At 42.5% G+C, this 20,019-nt stretch overlaps 1 protein-coding gene across 1 annotated transcript in view; it reads right to left on the bottom strand.

The window, feature by feature from the left end:
• The window catches only part of PIGL (phosphatidylinositol glycan anchor biosynthesis class L), a 63,430-nt gene that overhangs the window by 21,278 nt on the left and 22,133 nt on the right, over positions 1 to 20,019 (bottom strand). The window contains exon 3 of the mRNA XM_067309444.1: positions 1,317 to 1,407. Within this exon, the coding sequence (XP_067165545.1) occupies positions 1,317 to 1,407 (91 nt within the window). The remainder of the gene's footprint in view (positions 1 to 1,316; positions 1,408 to 20,019) is intronic.

The following is a 20,019-nucleotide window of genomic DNA, read 5'->3' as shown; positions in this document are numbered from 1 at the left end:
TCTAGAGGAAGTTCTAGTGTTTTCAAAGTTTCTACTGGAATTCTGGTGCGCTTGCCCTAGTGCCCGGGAGAGTCACAAACATGCAGTACAAGTCCTCTTGTGTTAGGAGCTTTCAGTTTAGATTAAAGCTCTATCTATTCACTGGGCCAAAAGGCACAGAATGACTCAAGGAAAACTGCATTTGTCTCTGTGCACAGCCATGAATTTCATGGAAAATTAGCCTCAGATTCAATACAGAGTTGGAAGTACAACACTGCTTTTCATGCCCATGGGCTTTCAGTACCCATGCTACAGAAGATGTGGTTTCTTGTTCTGTGAATTGCTGAAAGGCTTTAAGAGTTTTGTGATTTTGCTGTTCATCAGTGTGTGACAGTGACATGAATGACCACAGCAAGGTTCTACAGAAAAGAACAGAACGCAGCTTTTTCAGTGCTTAGTCCCTTATTTCTGTTCCATAACAAAAGCCTATTCCAGTCCCATGAACCCTCCCCAGCTTAATATTTTTCTATCCTGATAATCTAGCCCTCTAACACATGCCTATCAATGTACTTCAAATCTAAGCCTAAGCCTAAACCTCAAATGGGCTCCTCATCAATGAAACCTAGCAACAGGAGCAAAATGGTAGCTTAAAAATGTAGACACACATTTGAGGAGTTACTAAAGTAAAATCTCTCCACTGTTCAGTTCCCACTGGGAAGCAAACAAAGATCTCTAGAAAGAGAAGATACACATCCAACCTATGCCATCACCCTTTCTCATATTTTTCAGTGGGGCAATTTTATTTGTTCTGGACTTCTAGCAGTTGTTTGAAGTGTTTGAAAAAAAAGATCAGAATGACCATGTTTTACTTTTCAAGACAGAGGAGTTGCACAAATACTCACATAAGGTCTTTAACCACAAAATGCAAAATCACTTTCAGGTTTAATTTTAGACCTGAAATTCAGCTGGGCTTGTTCAGGGGGTCCCCTACAATTAATGAATCCCAAAATCTACTACAGTGAAGCTTACCAGTTTCAACAGAGTTTGCAGTTTTTAGCTAATTTGAAGCTTGTATTTCAGTGAAGACTGGTGATACTACCATGCAAAAGAGGCTTCATAGGATCTAGCTAGAGGAATGGGTAAAGATTGCAAAGAAAATACTTCAAAATGGATGGGCATCCTCCCTCCCTCCCTCTCCTAGCCTATTTCACAGAGACTCCAGAAGCAAAATCCTAACCAAGACTCTAAAGAAAGCTTTCAGAGGGAAGGAAAATGCCTAGAACGCTAGCTCAGAAGTACTGCAGAAAATGCCTGTGCTGAACAAAGTTTCACATTACCAGGTTGATGTTATTGGCTTCTATATGCTTTAGCACGAAGGTGGCAAGGAGCTGTGTGTCCCACTGAAGAGCAGGATTGTCCGGAAGATCCCTGAAAATGAAAAGTGAGATTAGTCACCTCAGTGCTGACAATTTTATAAAGAGTATGCAAGAAAAGAGAGATCCTTTTACTGGAGATGGAAATTAAGATAAATCTATTGACCATATAAAACCAGTGAACCTTATTAGAGGTCTTACAAGCTTGTATGTTGGGGGTAAGAGGGGAGGTTGGAAGGCAAACAGCAGTTCCAACACATTCCTCATAGATTTGCCAGGCTTTCCCTTTCTTCTTACTACTAAGCTAGATTTTCTAACTGCTTTTCTTTAAGCAACTTCTCTTTTGTTCAGCAATTCTTGTTCTCTGTTCATCCCAATCAAATTTATTTCTGTCTACACAGAAAGGAAATAACTAACGGCTCTTTATTTAAAACCCTTAAAAAAAATCATTTTCCCAAAAGACTTTCCAACCATAATCTACTGGTGAATTACATATGAAAACTTACAAACAAAATCCTGCTCTCATTTACACAGGAATAACCCATTAACCTCAACAAGAGGACAAACAGCCATAATTAGAGTGCACAGACTGGATAGTAGTCCTTCATCTGTTTTTTGTGCTTTGCATACTAACTGTTCTGTGACTAAACACTCTATCTGTTATTTTAGATTGCAGGCTCCTGGGGGCAGGGACCATGAGCCAAATGCAAAATAGCACCAAGGAAACCAAAAGAGCTATCCCATATTTACCTTGACGCCACTGAGAGCTGAATATGAGCCCCCAGTCATTATATATGAATGGTGCCAAGAAAACATTGCTTGGAATGTTAAAAGAAAAAAAAAGGTTATTAGTAAGAATAGGATAACATGCAGCTGCTAAAGACCAATAATGACATGTTAAACTGGTCTTTTTCTCAGGCTTTTTCTATCCTCTGATAGTCTGATTATTGCTATGAGGCAGTTTAGCAGACAAGTGACTACACAGCCTTCTCATCAGACACACGGGTTTGGACTCTGAACTGATCCAGCTGTTTGCTGCAGAGAGCAGGGGCGCCACTTCCCAGCCGTCTTCATGCCTTGCTGACTCCCAGGACAGCAAGGACGATAACATCTGCAGGAAAGCAAGAGGAAAATGTCTCCTTGGCACATTCCAAAGCCAAGCTCAGCCTGAGTCTTCATGAGAGATCTTCTGGCCACAAATTTTCCCACTGCTGGTAGTAGTAGTAGTAGTAGTAGTAGTAGTAGTAGTAGTAGTAGAAGAAGAAGAAGAAGAAGAAGGAAGAGCCTGGAGCACAAACCGATCACTAGCATTTAACCATTGTGTTACATAGCCCTGTTCAGCACAGGTCAAAATAACGTGCCGTTAGCAACACCAGCAGCAACGGAAGGTGTTTCTACATGAGTGCACACACTCTAGCTATGACCCTGGTAGTGGCATTACCAAAACCAGGAATTTTCTGTTGTCATTTGCGATTCCTTCTTGCACAGACAACATCTTTGTCTGATGTACACAACACATTTGATTTTCATCACAAAAAAGACTCTTTGGTACATCTGGTGGCTGTCTCATCAGCTTAACAAACTTGTATCTAATCTGCACAAGACAAAAACTATCAGATCCCATGTTTAAAGACGAAGTGGCCCCAAAGGTATTACAAGTCCCACTGTGTCACAGGAGACTTCAAATGGAGCACATTTTAAAAATATGCTTCAACTAAAGTATTCCAAGCAACATGCACACTGAGCAGAGTCTAAGTGCAAGTCTTACAGAGCTTCAGTTGTTTGAATGGTACCTTTGAGGTTGTGTCAAGCCTTAATCTGATAATATTAAAGTGCTAAATTAGTCTAGAAGGCATTCTGCACTGGCTGCTTACAACGTAAATACCATTGCCCAGTCTGGACAGTAGTTAAATGGACCTGTGAAGGAAGTGAAGAGTCCCATTACAACAGGAGGGGTGCTCCAACAGCAAGATGTCAGGGGAAAAAAATAAGGATTGGAATTTATGATGTCCAGGAGGCTGTTAGTGTCATAGCCACTGCACTCAGCTTTATTGGGCTGTCTCCAAAAAGGCTGTTGGGTAGTGGAGCAGGTTTTAACTAGTTTAGACAGATAAAGATCACCCTTGTTCAATGGAAATGAACAGCTGGAGGCAATGGTTTAGAATCCCTGGAAACAAAACAATCTGAAGGCATGAGCAAATTAACTCCATGAACACTGAACTGATTAAGCAGGAGTATTCTGCAAAAATTTCCGCTGCTCCCCATTTACTGCTGCTCATGGAGAGACCACCACTGACTGCCAGTAAGGCAAAGGAATGTTCTTCCTTGCATAGTATCGTTTGTCAGGCACCAAAGACAGAGAAGCTGATCCTGCCAAACAAGACACACATGTACGTAAGCACATTCATAATATCAGTAGACATGATGGGCCACTGAGGTACTATTAGCTCATTCTGCAAACATGGAAAGTGACACCCAGGTTAAAAGACAAGCCCAAAGTCACCCAGAGACATCAGCAGCAGAACTGGCAACACATCAATCTAGATGTCTCTGAGAAATCACTTAATTTTTTGGTAAGAGTTTGTATAGTACTTTGTAAAGTCTAAAATTTAGGAGTCACCACAATAGTAGAGACCCCACCCAAAGCATTAGACCAATGGCTTTTGGCCTGTGGTCTGCAGATCAATAATGGGGTCCAGGTAAGGATGAAAAGGTGACTAAGAAAACCAAGTTGATACACAGTGCATAGCAATGCACACAAAAGGCATTTTTAAAGGCGATCTCTACATCTGCTAGGAAATTGTAGGCACATATAAAGTTTGAAAATCGCTGTACTTCACAAGATGACCTATTTAGTACACAACATTCTTCCTAGTATTTTTAAAATCAGTGCTCACCAAACCTGAAAAGTCCACTGACTTCCCAAACAGTTCAGATAGGTTGCATCCATTTGTTTATAACTTCAGGGCTTAGGATCAGGAACATTTAGCATTTAAATGGTTAATTCCACACTCTGCCTTTCTGGCTACGGCTGATAATGCCTCTGAGCTCAAGGTCGAAGGGCTGAGATAAAGGACTATAAAGGAGTGAAAATTAGCACATTCCCTGGAGCAGACTGGAGCTTGTCCCAGGAGACACCCTTCCCCACACCCTCCGTGTCCTCTGCCCCAGAGATCTCCTTGTTGCTGCCATCAGTCACTGTAACAGACCAAGGTATAAATCCTGCACTGGAAAGGTCTCCCTGGTCATGCTGCTGGAGGGTGCTGGTGGGAAGGGTAGAGGCATTCGGTTACTCAGCCTCATCTCCACCAAACCTGTATGGCCTGGAAGTGATCTTCCTGGGTGTTCCACCTGACTGTGAATGGAGGTGACTGCTTGGATGGAGCCCTCGGTGACCAGGAACAAACACAGAGATCCATAGAAGAGGCAAAAATTTTTTTAAATAAAATAGAAAGTTTCTCCCCAGAAATGTGTTTTTCCAGCTATGTTCAGTGAAAGTCATGCTGTGCACTGTACAGGGAATTTGCAGCTGCACCAGGGGATCTATAGACTGAAGGGGGAGAGAAATGGAGAATTTTAGTGCTGTGGTTTCTGCAGCATGAAGTAGTGTCTGTCTCTGCTCACTGATTTCAGCAGGACCAGTCATGGGCAACGTTCTGTGCTTCTGAAAATCAAAGCCTGTGGCCTTCCATTTTTCTGTCCTAGACAACACCACTGTTGGTAGTGAGAGCTGGATAAGGCCCCTGGGTTTTCTTCCTATCACCTCCCTTTTCGTTCTCCTTGCCAAGCAGAGCAGACAGAGTAGACGCGGGCATCTGCAATTCCCCTTCCTGAGGTCTGCACAGGAAGAGCAATGTGATGGATGTCTCAGATGTCCTGCCTAGGGTTCAGAGAACTACAAGGGGGCCACAGCAAATCACATCAGCAAGTTAAACCAAAATTCAGCCTTGTGCAGATCTTGCCCAGCAGTTACAGCTGGCTGAATCGAAGAAATGTTAAAAGTCACATCTTGATGCCAGCTCCTCTCCAGGCCAGCTCCTCTCATCTCCTGTGGGTTGTGGAGCATAGCTCCTCTTTTGCCTCAGCCTTGGCCATTAAAACATTGTGCATGTTGCCAGCAATGCTATTCCTGCCAATAGTTTAGACAGTTTTGCAGGGTCACCTTTCCAGGAATGTTTAAGACTCAAGATGGCAAGACTCCTTTCATCTGGAAGAATTCTTGTGTGTTCAAGACAGGTTTTAAAACCCTCACACATGTGTATAGCCAAGTTATACCCTTCTTACATGATATACTACTCGGTCCCTGGCCAACTTTTCACTGCTCATCGTCCACTGATCCTTTAGAAACCACCAGTGCATTCATACGTACAATCTTCTTTCAAAGTCTTCCATGGAATTTATTCTGCTCATGAACTAAGCTCTCATGACCGCTCTGAAGGTTAAATTAAACTAAACAGTTAGTCTATGCAAAGTCCAATGGCTTAACAATGAGCAAACGGGCTGCCCTATGTGGGACGCTTGCAGTTAGAATATTCCTGGATCTGTCCCTCCTGAAAGCTGTGGGGGCATTACGAGCCAGTGCCTCTTCCTATGTGACAGATACCCTGATGGGGTCTGGCAAGCACCCCCTCTGCCTTGACGTGAAGCGTTTATAGGTGGCAAGAAGGGAGCAGAACGGCAACAGGGTTCCTCCTGGAAGATGCCTATTCTCCATCTTCATTAATACATTCTGAGACACCAAAGCAAAATTTTCAAGGTACTAATGTGATTTTCCATTCCACTACACACCAAAAGAGTAAAGATGAAAGAGCTTTCCCAGTTCTTACTGCCTTTTTATCTTGCAGCATGACCATAATCAATTCATGGCTAGGGACCAGGAAACATTTTTGCATAATTTCTCCTCCTTATCCCTCCTCCCTGCAATGAACGATTTTACATTAAATCAGCACAAAGGTCAGTAGCTTGATGGTGGATTACATAGGAAACAGGTGAATGGCTGTGCAATAGGTTTCCAGCTGAGAACAATGACCACAATGTGTTTGTCTGAACAAAAGATGCCCTTTGTAGAAAGTTAACTGTATAAATTGAACATCTGGGCAATTGAAACTGGATCAAAAAGCAAAAGAACCCACAGAATAAAATGACGTGAGTGCACAATTAGTGAAAAAGCCATGTGATGACTAGAGGCAATCAGTGACCTTTATATCACAGCATCAAAGTAATTGAAAAAACTGAGTAAACAGAAATTATTTCATCCCCTCTAAAGTAGAGCAGAGAATTTTTATTTTTGAGATTATTCTAAGATAAGTTAAGACAGGCTAGCCCTAGATCTTGAAGCAGAGCCTCTAAATCCTGAAATTAATGACTATTTATAAATTTATCTTTCCATAACGGTCAACTACAGACAGGAGGGAAATATTGCTGCTAGACTGCATGTGCATCTCAGATTCAAATGAAAACAGCACACTTAGACAAATGACCAGCATCTCTGAACATCATGTTATACAGAGAAGAGATTCTATGCACTTATTGGAATGTAGTGATCAACAGTTTGGGAGAGATATGGAATAAACCACAATGCTAAGTGTCAAATGATCAAATGAAAAGCCACCTAAGACAGAGAAGCCAGTGCTGAAATTTTTACACTGGAAACTTCCTCCTTCTCCCCATAGCAATGAAACCCAAATTGTTCTGAGATTTGTCTTTTAAGACTTGATTACGGATTTTAGGAAGTGGTGAAAATGACAATGACTGGAATATTTAAAAATAAAGCACACTACAAATATCTCCCCTCTTCCCCCCCCCCAAAAAAAAAAAAAAAAAAGAATAGGCAGAATGGACATAATCCTTTTCTCCTAACTTTTGTAATGTGTAAGTTTAGGACTACTTTATACAAATTTCAAAGGTAAATTAAGTAAGTCTAGATGCCTAAAACACAGGTAAGTGCTGACATCATTAATTTGGCCACACTTGGCAACATTCATGTGTAAAGGGAAAGAACACAAAGGCAACACCCCATTCAGCTTCCTCAAAAGTCCAGGCAAGCTGTGCATGCTTCTCCACTGGTCTACGAAAAAACACACTGCACCTATGTTAGACAATCTTCCGACTACCTCCATACCTCCCCAAAGGCAAATGGCAATTAGATTTCTAGGGAACAAACTTTTTGACCTGGACATGATCATGTGTTTCTCTTTGAGAAACAAGCATCCTTCGGGTTTAAATTCAAAGGAATTATTACAGAACACGGGACTGCTTGTTTGCAAAGACTTATCCGAATGTCCCTGTACTCATTATTTTGTAATGAATTATTGATGATTTCTCAGCAGAGTTTAATGTCTATTCACCGAGATGACACAATTGCTTATCATAATTTGAAATCTGGTATTCATTTGACGTCTGTGCCTCAGAGCTTTGTTGATAAATTACAGCACAAAGCTCTGCAGGAACAAGTTCATATTCAATGTCTTTAAACAAAAACAATTGATGGTGCCTTTCAGGAACAGAAATGCACAGAAACCACCATGGCTAAAACTAGTTTAGAAAAGTAACTTTGAAAAACTAGTTTGAAGAGGGCATCAGGGCCATAAGACAGGAGACAGAATCCAGCTCAGCTAATTCTGAGCTGATCACCTCTTTAGTCACAGCTTTCCTGTCTTTCACTCTTCATGCCTGTGAAATGAAAATAATTATATGCTCACAGATATATAAAGAACTTTGAGATCCTTGTAAGAGAAGTGTTATGTCTGTTCTTTGATTTCTAGATCTAGATCTAAAACACATGTCTTGGAAATCCTGGCTACTGGGAACCCCCCAAACCTGTCTTCTATTCCCTGCATTGTCTTCCCATGGAATACTGAATCAAGCTCAACATCTTAGACCTGACCCAAAACACACAAAAGACTGCATAAAGCTCCCGAATGAAGAATACAGTGAACAACTCTGCCCCTGTGGTGCAGAGGAACTCTGCAACTAGGATAACGTCTCCTGGAGCAGTCAGAACTTCTGCAGCAGCTGGTGCCAAACAGCGAATGAACTCCCAAATCCAGTGTCATCACAAACTGCTTTGCCTTCAGCTGCAAATAGGAGGAACCGTCCTTGGAACAATTTTTTTTCTAGCAGAAACACAGCAATATTTAAAGTTTTAAATTCTCCGAACTCTCCAATGCACACAGAAAGCTGAGACATCTGGGGCAAATGTTATCCCAACAACGGAGACCCTCTTTGCCAAGTCACATGACAGGGATTTGGGTGAGGCACCTACTGGGCCCCTGCTTTGGTCACGCAGTGGCAAGGTGTCACCATGCAACACTGCAGCTAAGGAACACGACTTCTAGTAGAGTCACACTTGTGGAGAATGAGATTTCCGGCATATGTCTACAGCTCCGTGTCAGATCCTCGCTGTCACACACCAGACCACATCCATGGCTGACGTGCACGTAGCACGTAGCGCTACCCTAATACTGTGCTGCAAACATGTAACCTGCAGGTGGAGAAACATGAGCTGGGAGTCTCATGTGCAAGTGTCACGCTCTGTGCGTGACACTCATGTCGTTACTGTGCTGCTGGAACATGCTCAGACACTAGCGTGAAGAATACCACATCAGAAACCTGTGCAGTCATCATTGCTGATTGATCCACTGCACAAGGCAGTGAGCGCCAAATACCTCAGTGTCATGCACAGCTTTGAATTCATCTGACAGTGAAAGGAGGGACATCTATTTCATTCAGTTCAATCTACGCTGAGGAACTCTAGCTTCAGTAGAAGCCGAAGTCTGCAATAGGTTAGCTGCGAGAACCACACAGTGCCGTGGAGAGCAGCAGAAACCCTCACAAGGCTGGCAGTAGAAAACAAAACAAGTTGAAGTCGCTACAGAGAATTCAATCATGGAAAAATTATTCCCTTACCTTCCACCCTGCAGTTGGGTGCTGTGTTTTATGCTACATTCTCCACTTCCATGTTTGACTTTCCTTCATTTTGCACATCCACTGTATGCTAAGCCAAAGCCAGTTACAGTCCTTTGTCCCTGACAGTGATTATGTGACCAGAATGCACTATGTGCATCTGTAGTGAGTGGCCCCACAGATCCCGCATCCGTGACACCTCTTCAGCCAGCCGCCATTTAGCTTGCTTTCCAGCGCAGCCAGCAGTTGCCAGCAATGCAGGCTGCCAACAGTGACTTGCCAAGCACAGGGCGAGAAGCCTCTCTTTTGTTTTACAGGAATTAGACTTCTGCAGGATCTGTTGGGGGCCATTACAAAGTTCACTGAAAACACCAGTCGGAGGCCAGACTTGGTAGAGTAGCTCTCAGTCTCATGAGATTTGAGGCTGCCATGCAAAATTATTAGTCAGCACTTCCTCCTCTGGGCCACTGAGGCATGGTTTGGGCAGCAGACAATAGTGCAGCGTGAAATTAAGTCGATTCATTTCACATTTCAGAGAGGTGTTCAGGAAAATAGATCATTAAGGTCCCTGCCTTGTTCAGAGAGTGCTGCTAATCTCAGAAAAACAAAAATTCACCAACGTTTTCCTGAATGTCTGTTGTTACGTGTATTTCTGGCATTTTTCCCAAATGACTGGCATCACTGACAAATAACAGATCTATCAGCATCATCTGATGATCTCATCTACAGACTTCTAATAAGAGAAACATCTTCAAACACTCAACTGTCTGGTGTCTCCGAGCACCATTGCTGGGCAAAGGCATACTCAGTGGAAAGCTTGCACAGCATGCATGGACTACAAGAGGCTGGGGACCTTGGGGAATTTTGCTCCACATTCCTAAAACAATCTGCTCTTGTCTATGTCAGCTCCTAGAAGAGGGATGAACCGATCTGAAACCAAAAAAAGGTGGACTCACCTCATCAAGACCTACCTCCTTGGACTCAACATTTACCACTTCTGCATGTCTATTGACACTCCTAGAATAACAGAAAAAGAACACAGACCACATTTCTCCAAAAGGACCACCTTTACTATAAGAAATGAACATTATAAGGCCTATGTGAAATGGTCAGGCAGTTCCCAGAATAGCTCATAGCAGTGCTTACTTCCCTATTATTATTATTGGCTTTGCCATAGCGCCTAGGAATGTATCTGGGACCTGACAGTCTAAGTTGTCCTGAGTGAGAACAAAAAGTTCAGTAATCTCATAACCAAAACTTATGTTTTAAATTTGAAATACAAATCACTGGCAAAACCAGGACTCAGAGGAGCAGACCACTGGTGAATACTTTACTCTTGCCTTACTCATTTCTTTTGTTTTGTAAAATCCTTTAAAAAAAGAACAGAGCAGCATGGCACAGCCCAGGACAGGGCGTGTTAACCCACTAGGAAATCATGTCCATCAACAAGCTGCCTTCATGAATCCTGGCACAGCTGCTTCAGGAAGGACAGATTTACAGTTTCAAACTGCTGGGCGCTCTCCTGGCAGTGGTGCAGCAAGCAGACAGGTAGAACGAGAATGTAGTGTCTTCTTTCTAACTGGGTTTTTACTACAACACTGGCACATGAAGTTCCCGACACACATCATAACGTGCCCAGGAATCCACGGTGGAAAGGGGACAAACACAAGGAGAAGGAACAGAAAGTCTCTCACAGCAGCCAGCAAAATCCTTCAGAAGGGAATGACTGAAACACCACAAGCTGTATGTGCCAAACAAACCTAGTGCCCCTTCATCACAACCTTAATATTAAAACTGTTTGCTCTTGGAATAATAAATACACTGTACTGTATAGACAAAAACTACTCTCCTGATTCCGCACCAGGTAAGTCATACAGAACTTTGTCACTGACAGCAGCATGGGCCAGACTCTCAGGGAGAAGGAGGGCCAAAAGCACAAGCCCTGCTGCCAAGGACAGAGGCCCCAGTCTATTCCACTAATAAACAAACTGCAGGGAGAAAGTACAGGAGAAAGCTTGTAGCCAGATCAATCCCCCAGCCGTTTTGATTAATCATTTAGGAAAAGAAAGCACCAGAACAGTCACTTCATGGATGTCCATTTCCGATGCCAAAACTTATGGAAATGCACGTGCAATTTCAGCAGAGATCTCAGGGGATGATGGCCAGGTTCCAAATGCAGCTTCCCAAGCCACAACATTTCAGCTTCCCTGTACCAATCCCATCCAAGAAGAGGTTTCCTGACTCCTCAAACTTCCACAGCAACATCCCCTGCAATCCACTTATCTACTCAGTGAAAAGGGAACATTATTTCTTGAAATCATTGTGTACCCATCCTTTATAAAACAGAGGTTCTGATGCCGTGAGCTCTCTAGCTGGCTGCATATTTCATTACTACCATCAAATCACTTCCCTTCCTAAGACAGCTTGTATCAATGTCAAACATCTATCTTACTGCGAGCCTGATCCCACAAACATTACTGACATGCAAAGTTTCTACTCATGCAAACAATCCTCTTGCAGGCACTGTCTTGCCAGCCCCATTTATGCAAATGCCCCAATTAAATGATCAGAGGAGCAAGCCTTAGGCCAGGTCCTGCTGTCTCCCCGGGGCCCGTGGAGATCTGCACGGACTTCCACAGCAGTCCAGCTGGACGCCATGCTCAGAGCTCAATCTGCAACAGCTAAGCGGGACCCAGCAACAAGAGCAAAACGCAGCGACCTTTATTGTTCAGCCTTCCTCTCCTTCCCGCTGATTTAATGCGAACGTTACGCAACGGCTTTGCTATAGCAACACCGCTGATGCTCGGTAGTAACCCGGTGCTGCCTGCGGCTGGCTCGGGCGCGCGGCCGGCGCTGTGCCGCCCGCCGGGCTGGAGCTGCTGAACTTTGGCCCACTAGCGAGCCTCCCACTCGCTGGCACCAAGCTCGGGCCTGTTTACACTAGTCACATGACGGGGCCAGAGGGAGGCTCCTGGCAGCCTCCCGGCAGCCAGCATTTCTAGGACCAGGCCAAGATTGCCAAAGGCTTGAAACGATTAACTCTTGCGAGCAGGGGTTTCGCGCTCCGGCGGCAGCCTGCGAAGGGCCCAGGAGAAAGGAAACGCTGCGCAGCGTGAGCGGTACTTCCCCGACACCACTGCAGGAAACCCCGCGGGATTAAGACAGTCAGCAAAGGGGGGTGGTGGTATGGAAACTGAAAAGGTTTAAAATAAAGGAAACATCTTTTTTTTCTTAGCAAGCATCAGATAACAAACAGGGTAACAAACCAGAGCTGGGAGGACAAGTCCCTACTCAAGCACTGCACGCTCAGAATTGCCCATACTTGGGTGCACGGAACTGCTCCGCTGGCCCAGAATGGACCGAGCGCAGCGCCAGAGTCCCGCGCTCCGGAGCACCTTACAAATAGCAGGGACACAGAGATCCATGGGCACAGGGAAGGTCTACTCTACAGATGACTTGCTCAAGTGGTTATTATATTCTTACAGCATGATTCTGTAAGAAAAGACTGCAGGTTACCAACCTGCAACCGTGCCATCACTGCAGGAACAAGACTACTAATCCTTTAGCACTTTTACAGCATTTATGTCCACACGTTAACAGACATTCATGAATTAGTCGCCCTGCCAGGCTGGTATGGGGAAGCAGGCAAGTATTAACCTCCATATTTTATAATGGGGGAATTACAAGCTCAGGTAGCTCTGCCTTGAGAGCCCGAGGCACCGGAGCCGAGTCAGTGGCAGGGCCTGGAGCAGAGAGCGCGACTGCCCGGCTGCAGCCCTCCGCAGCCCAGAGCTGCATCACCAGCATTCACCCCAGCAATACATTTTATTGCCTGGGGCAAATTACAACCAGTTTTTCAACAGGCCTCTTATGGGTGCTCTGCAGAGCCGTGTATATTCCTGGGTACTTGGACTGAGCAGAAAATCTCTTAATAGCCACACATTAATGCCTGCAAATTACCCACCATTGCACCAACGTCATGGGAGCTGCTTAAAAATACCCAGAAAACCTGTCAATAGTCAGCAAAGCGTTGGCCACTGCATCACCTAATTGTGCTCTGGACTGTGCTGAGATAACGCAGACAGGGATGACTGTTTCTATCAGGATTCTTGGCTACTTTTTCTCATGCACTTATTGCTTATGAATATTCTACAGAAACTCACATTTTGCCCTAAAATATTACATTCTCCAGTAAAACCTGGTTGCTGTGTGGATTTCTTTTATTTACAGAAATGACAAGTTCACTGTAACAGGAATGGACTCTCCAGATATAGCACTGAGAAGCAGGTATGCCTTGATATCCCTTTGACAGCTAGACGTTCATCCATGGTTACACCTACATCCACATGCAAATGTTTGATTAAAAACATTGAAAGGATATTTGCTGGGTCCGGCTAAAAATCTAAGCATTGTAAAAATTGGAATCTTGTGGTGAGAGTCTGTGACTTGGTCTCATCTGTGCAGAACCAGGATCATTGCAATAATCTGTTCTCTGCCCCTGAACTGGTGGGACTGGCTGAATTTTCCGGTTTTCATGTGTGAACTCTGAACATAGCATTCCCGTTCAAGTCTCAATGCATTGGCACGAATTCTGCAAACCCCTCACCTCTTTTCCCCACAAATCAAACCTCTGCCTGCCAATGCTTTATCTTGCTATGTTATATAATGTTTTTTTCCAAGACAAATGGTAAACCAGCCTTGGCATCACATCGTGTGGCTACTTATGAGAATAAGAGAAATGCTGAGTATTTGGCTTAGGAAAGAGAAATACAAGAAGAAAATATTTATAACAATGCTACTGTTTAAATAAGAGAGACCATAATTTACTGCAGATGTGACCCTTCCTTCTAAAAAGATCTTGCTGATGCAGTGTAATGACATGAAGTAGAGATGGACTTAATGAAGAATATGTCCAAATTAAATCATGAATTACCCCCTTTTATCCCTTGCCATTTTGTACCCCAAATGAGCACAAATGTTGCTTCTCTCAAGCATTTTTTGCCAGTCCTCTCAGTGCTCAGAAGACTTTAGACCTGATTTACAAGAAGACATTCACCCTTAATCTATGGAGAGAATTAACACTTACACACTTAATAAAATTCAGTTAAATATTAACTTGTAAAGAAGAGAAGATGGCACATAGCCAAGATTCTTTAAGTTTTTAGTCACAAAAGCTATAAAGCATGTAGTAAGCATGTGTGTGGAGGGGAGGCTATATAATGAATTGAATGACTGCGATGCAAATAGTTGTGGAGAAATAGACTGCAACACTGAAATGCGAGGGTATTGAAATTACTGTGTATGGCATACACAGGTAGAATGAGATAGTTAATATGTGACTTGCTAAAAGAGGGAGCAGGACTTGGCATGGACCTGTAAGCAAACAGTTTTAATTTGATGCTTCAGTAGGTACAGAAAGATCTGAGACAATAAAGTCTTCATCCCAAATACCATTTCAGTTTCTAAAAACCTATTTCAGTTTCCTGCACTGCAGTCAAAAATACATATTTTTTTCTTTGCAACAAATCTGACTGAGGAAGATGCAGGAGGGAAAGATGCTCAAAGATGTCCAGCAAAGCATTCATATCTCCTGTTCCTGGTCTCTCCTTCAATAAAACTGGGATTATGGCTCATGAAACACAATCAAAATTTGTAAAATCTAGTGTATATTAGGAAAAAAAAGGTGAGCATGTGACAAACAAAAACATACACTCCCTATTTGCTCCATCAAGTTATCGTTTTTCCTTTTTAAAAATTTGGTGGTGCATCATCAAAACAGCTAAGTTTCCTATAGAACAAATTGTCTAAAGTGCTCAAAATTGGCTTCTGTGTCCCCACCAAGAACAACAGGAAAACTCCAAGAGTAAACCAGTAAATTCCATCCCACTACTTTAACATACTATTTTCCATATATTTTACACTGTTTTATTCATCCTAATGAAAACTTGTTTAAATTGTTTTTTTAGCAATTTATCAGCATTACTTACCTCCTAATAGAGTATCTCATTGTAGTCATGATTGTTACATGCGCAGACTTCTGGATTGCTGGCATTCTTTGTTGGTGGGCTGGGTTCTCTTAAACAAAATTCCTATTTGGTGGTGGGGTTGTGAAGGACACCTTCTGCTAAATGTACTCTCAGCCAAGCAACTGTCCCTTTAAGAAATTTTGTTTTAATAGTTTGCTCTAATCTAAAGTACCACACCCACCAACTTCTAATTCAATTTTACACTGGGGCTGAAAATTTTTGTAATTTCATGTCGACTGAGCTAAGGCCAAAGGGAATAAAACCATTTAGCTATCACATGAACTCAAAGGAAGAAAGGTTTCTTTGGCAATATAATTACAGAGAACAGATCTTCTAAGAGGAAATGAACCACAGGGATTTATATGATTTGATTCTTTCTCCCCCTTTTCCTTTCTATGATAGCTAGGGCTCTCTCTCACTCACCTCTTCCAGTCTAACTGCGTACAATAAGGAAACTCTTAGCAGGCAGGAACTGGGACTCTTACAGAGAGATGTTTCAATAGGAGACTGTTATCGGGTGGAAAAACTCTGGGTTTTGTCACTACATCAGACTTCTCAAGGACAGCGACTAGTCTACCTAGTTGTCCTAGTAACATTGTGGTTGACCTGGGTGAGACTAATCCCAGATCAGTGTGAATTTATCATCATAAGCAGAAGGAAGGAATTGCAACATGTGACAGTGCTGATTAATACAGGTTCCTTCACTAAATGGACTTAACCAGACTTTCATGTCTCACATTCACAACTCTGGGCCTACATAAGCATTCAAATGATTCTGGTTGTGTTGATATCTGTGATAACCAAGTAACTTACAGCTATATACTACGCACCATGCACCATGGATCTGTATGTCCTTACTACCTATGGACTCTATAGGATTCACAAGAAGCAGTGAGGTTGTAAACACCTATTTACATTATGTCAAAACTCTGCACTGACAACTTATTTGTTACAAGGTACAATTTAAAGTGCATGTTTCACCTAATAAGCTTAAGTATATTTAAACCTGCTTACCTTAAAGGGTGCCTCTCTCCCTCTCTCTCTCTGTACATTAATGCAGCTGTGGAGATCATCTGAGACACTAAAACAAACGGTCCCCAGATGCGATCATAAGGGAGCTGGAGGAAGGGCATTTTCGGCAAGAACCCTGACAGTAGAATCTGATTCTGGTTGACTTTTAAGTCTGGCTTGCTCTCCTAGGGGAAGCAGTATGACAGAGTATTTTGCAAGGGATTTGAATTATATGTGTGGCTATCAGTCCTAAATGTCACTCCTTGTCCTTACAATAATTACACTGAGTGTTCACTGGAGACATCTTATAAAATGAAATAAATAGAATCAGTACAGGCTTGACTTGACTGCACTGTCATACAGCATGAATAAAATACTGATAGATACTCTGGCTAGTAGTCAACAGGGATTTGGTAATCGCTATGCAAACTGCATTTTAAATAATACAGCCTCAGTTTTAAAATCTCATTTCTGTCCGACTGTCTTTTTTTTACTGTTGTTACAAGTAACTCCTCAAACAGAAAGTTGGATATGTACCTCTGTCATGCAGCACAAAGGAAGAAAATGAAACATTTTGGAAAACAGCAGTGTACAACCATAAAACCATAATACTGAATAGGGATCTAGGGGGCAGGTGTTGCATACAAAATTACTCGACACATTTTTAAAAGCTAACTTCAAATCACCTGCGTTTCTTTTATGCACTTCTCAGACCATCCCTCTTTGCATGCTGCATCATGAACTTTAATACAGTAAGGCAGACTCCTGGACTCTTACTTGGCTTTGCAGTTTATACATCCTTTAGAAGATCTCACAAAATGACTGCCAAACTTCTGAACATGGTCACTTCCTTTGTCGTCCAAAACAAAGGTTGTTTCAGTTCACTGCTAAGGCACTGAAGCATGTACAGATCTCAGCTGATTACAGAGAGCCTGTAACGCCCTGAGGCAGGAGAAACTGTCAACACAGCTGTCCCTGTGCTAAGGAAAATGTCCTGCTGGGCAATCTCTGAATCAAAATGGAAACATCTTCTGAAATGGATTAGGGCAAGGACAAGGACTAAATAGGCCAGGCAGCCAAGAAAGTTTATAAGGCACGATTAAAGGAGTTTCTATTGAGCTGTGAGTGGAGTGCCTTGGCCTCGGTGCTGTTTTGCAAGTGCAAGTATTCCCTTTTTTTCTTTCTCTTGTCAGCTGTTGCTAGCAGAACTATATGCGAATGACCATCTTCTGAGCCCCTCTTGCTTTAGACACACACCGCCACCCAGACTATATAAATAGCCCGCAATGGAGCAAGGTGCAGAGATCTGCACGCTAATGGCATAATTAGCTCCAGCGACAAAAGCAGGCTCGCTGCCTCAGCACAGCGCAGCTCGCGCACCCATCCAGCCAGCCGACAGGCAGGGCTAGCTCACCCGGCCGCAGAGCCGTGCTAAGGCAGCAGTGCTGCTCCGGGGGCCCTCGCGAGTTACCCCTGCGAGGCAACGGACTGGCCAGACTCTCATGCACGTACCCCTCCTTCGCACCTCCGGGAAGATAATCCTTTCTGCATTTCCCACTGCCTCTGCTGAATGGGAGAGGGACAGAGAACGCTTTAATAATAATGTGCCACTCCGACAAATCTTTCACGGAAAGATCGCCGTGTCTTCTGCACACTTGCAGGCCAACAGCCACTGTGTCCTCCCTGGAGTTACAGCAGCCATTACACGCATCATTGTACGGGAATGATGTGACACGGAGGCACAGGGATCCTGGCACCGCTGCAGTCAATGGCAAAAATTCTGTTGCTAATGGAGCTCCGCTTAGTGACTTGTCACACATGACACACGGCAGCAGAAGGAAACTGTAGCAAGCCAATCTCCCCGTCTGCGTCTGTAACCGCTGAGCAAGACTATCTCCTGAATTTAAATCCTGAGGGTTAAACATTCCCAAACAAATTACTGTTAATGTAGATCATTTTAAGGCCAAACTAATCTGGGCTACATTGTTTAAACATTAAATTCTGCAGGTTTACTTCTCTAATCTCTCTCTTTTTTCTTTTTAATTAATTTTCTGGTCATCTGTGGCTTAGAAAATGATTGATTCAGTATATATCTACTCCCACATCTGGGCTTTCTTTAAACAAAGTCAAAAAAAATGATGAATCTTCTCCTACATAATACTTTATTGCTTCCTATGTCCACGATTTGGCATTTTAATCGTAACTAGAGGCTCATACACTCACATCTCACCATGTAAAGTACATTGTATAAGCCAAAAAACAATTTAAGTTGAAAGCTTGCCCAAGCATCTAATATCTTATCACAAAGCCTAAAATTTTCTTTTGCTCTGAGTCACTGATAAAAAAATTTGCCTCATGGAACATTTGAAGAAGAAGATAAAAAGGGAAAAGAAAAACAGCCACCACAAAATCAGAATCTCTAAACCCTGGTGAAAAGACTGGCAGGGAGCATTGCAGTTGCCGTGCCTGGTCGCAGGCTCCTCTAATGGCCAGTGACCGTCTCAGACATTAGAAAAGTGACTTGCTTACGGGCAAGCTCAAACAGCAGGGAGGTGAGGGCCCCACGTAGCACCCACCCATCCTTGTGGATGATGTACTACTTTTCACTTCCAAAGAAATTCACAAATGCTGGGATCAATCCAGCAGCACACGAACAGCCAAAATTCCTACCTACCTCTGCGTTCAGTGCAGAACAGGCTGATTTAAATCCGCACATTTTAAATAAGTCTTTTAGCGATTTCTCTAAAGCAACTCGATGGCTGAGCATAGCTTTAATTTTTCTAGTTTATTGCATTAGGAAGCAGGGAGTGATGTATTTCTTCCCCACTACATGAATTTTTATTTGTCAATTTTATCATCAATTTTGAGTTGAGATGGAAGCTTGAACTCAAAGTCATTAAAACAGCATTTTATAATTGTTTTTTAACAACTGGCTGAAACTATATTAAATTTGCAAGAAATATATGGAAAAACTTACCAAAACAGAATACTAAAAACTAACAGATCTAGTAAACAAATTTAATATTAACTGTAGCTAAGGAGTTAAAGTAGTTGTTTTGGATCACATGAGCTCTTCAGACATCTAAACAATTGGCACATCTCAGTCTTTCACACTTGTTTTTATTCACAGTCCACAAGAGCAAAAGGAACTTTCCTCCTTCCTCAGTTTTGAATGAGCTTCTCAATTCTGAATTACCTAGTTTCTGAATTAGGTAAGATAAATCAACTAAAATGGAGTAGTTGTTCACTCTCGAAAAAAGACTGGTGCTTAGCCAGAGACCTCCGTCAGTTCAGTGGTTTTACTTCCTCTGAAACACTGGCAGGAAAAAATATACTGCCTGCCTCTTACTTTTAGTTCACCTGAATTATTTTATTAGACTACTCGAAGCTTAGTTCTTAGTATAGATGGTCAGAAATGCACATTAAAATACAATGTTTTATTTAAAAACTTTTAATTTAAAATAATAAATTATTAACAATTGCAATCAATTTTTATCCACCCTACTCCAGCAGCTTTTGTTTTTACAGTGGAGAATCATTTTGTCAGCTAATTAATTTTCATGATTGTTTGTAATTATCATCATTTTCATAGGTTTTTAAGCCAGCAGGGACCACTAGGGTCATTATTCTCATATGATGTGCTGTATAACAATTCAACAGACCTCATTCAGCAAATCTCTTCCACATGTAGATCCTCGTGGACCACTATCAAGTCACCTTGTGGA

The sequence above is a fragment of the Apteryx mantelli genome, chromosome 22 (assembly GCF_036417845.1).
Source record: "Apteryx mantelli isolate bAptMan1 chromosome 22, bAptMan1.hap1, whole genome shotgun sequence".
Taxonomy (NCBI): domain Eukaryota; kingdom Metazoa; phylum Chordata; class Aves; order Apterygiformes; family Apterygidae; genus Apteryx; species Apteryx mantelli.
This window is presented reverse-complemented; position numbering and strand designations above follow the sequence as displayed.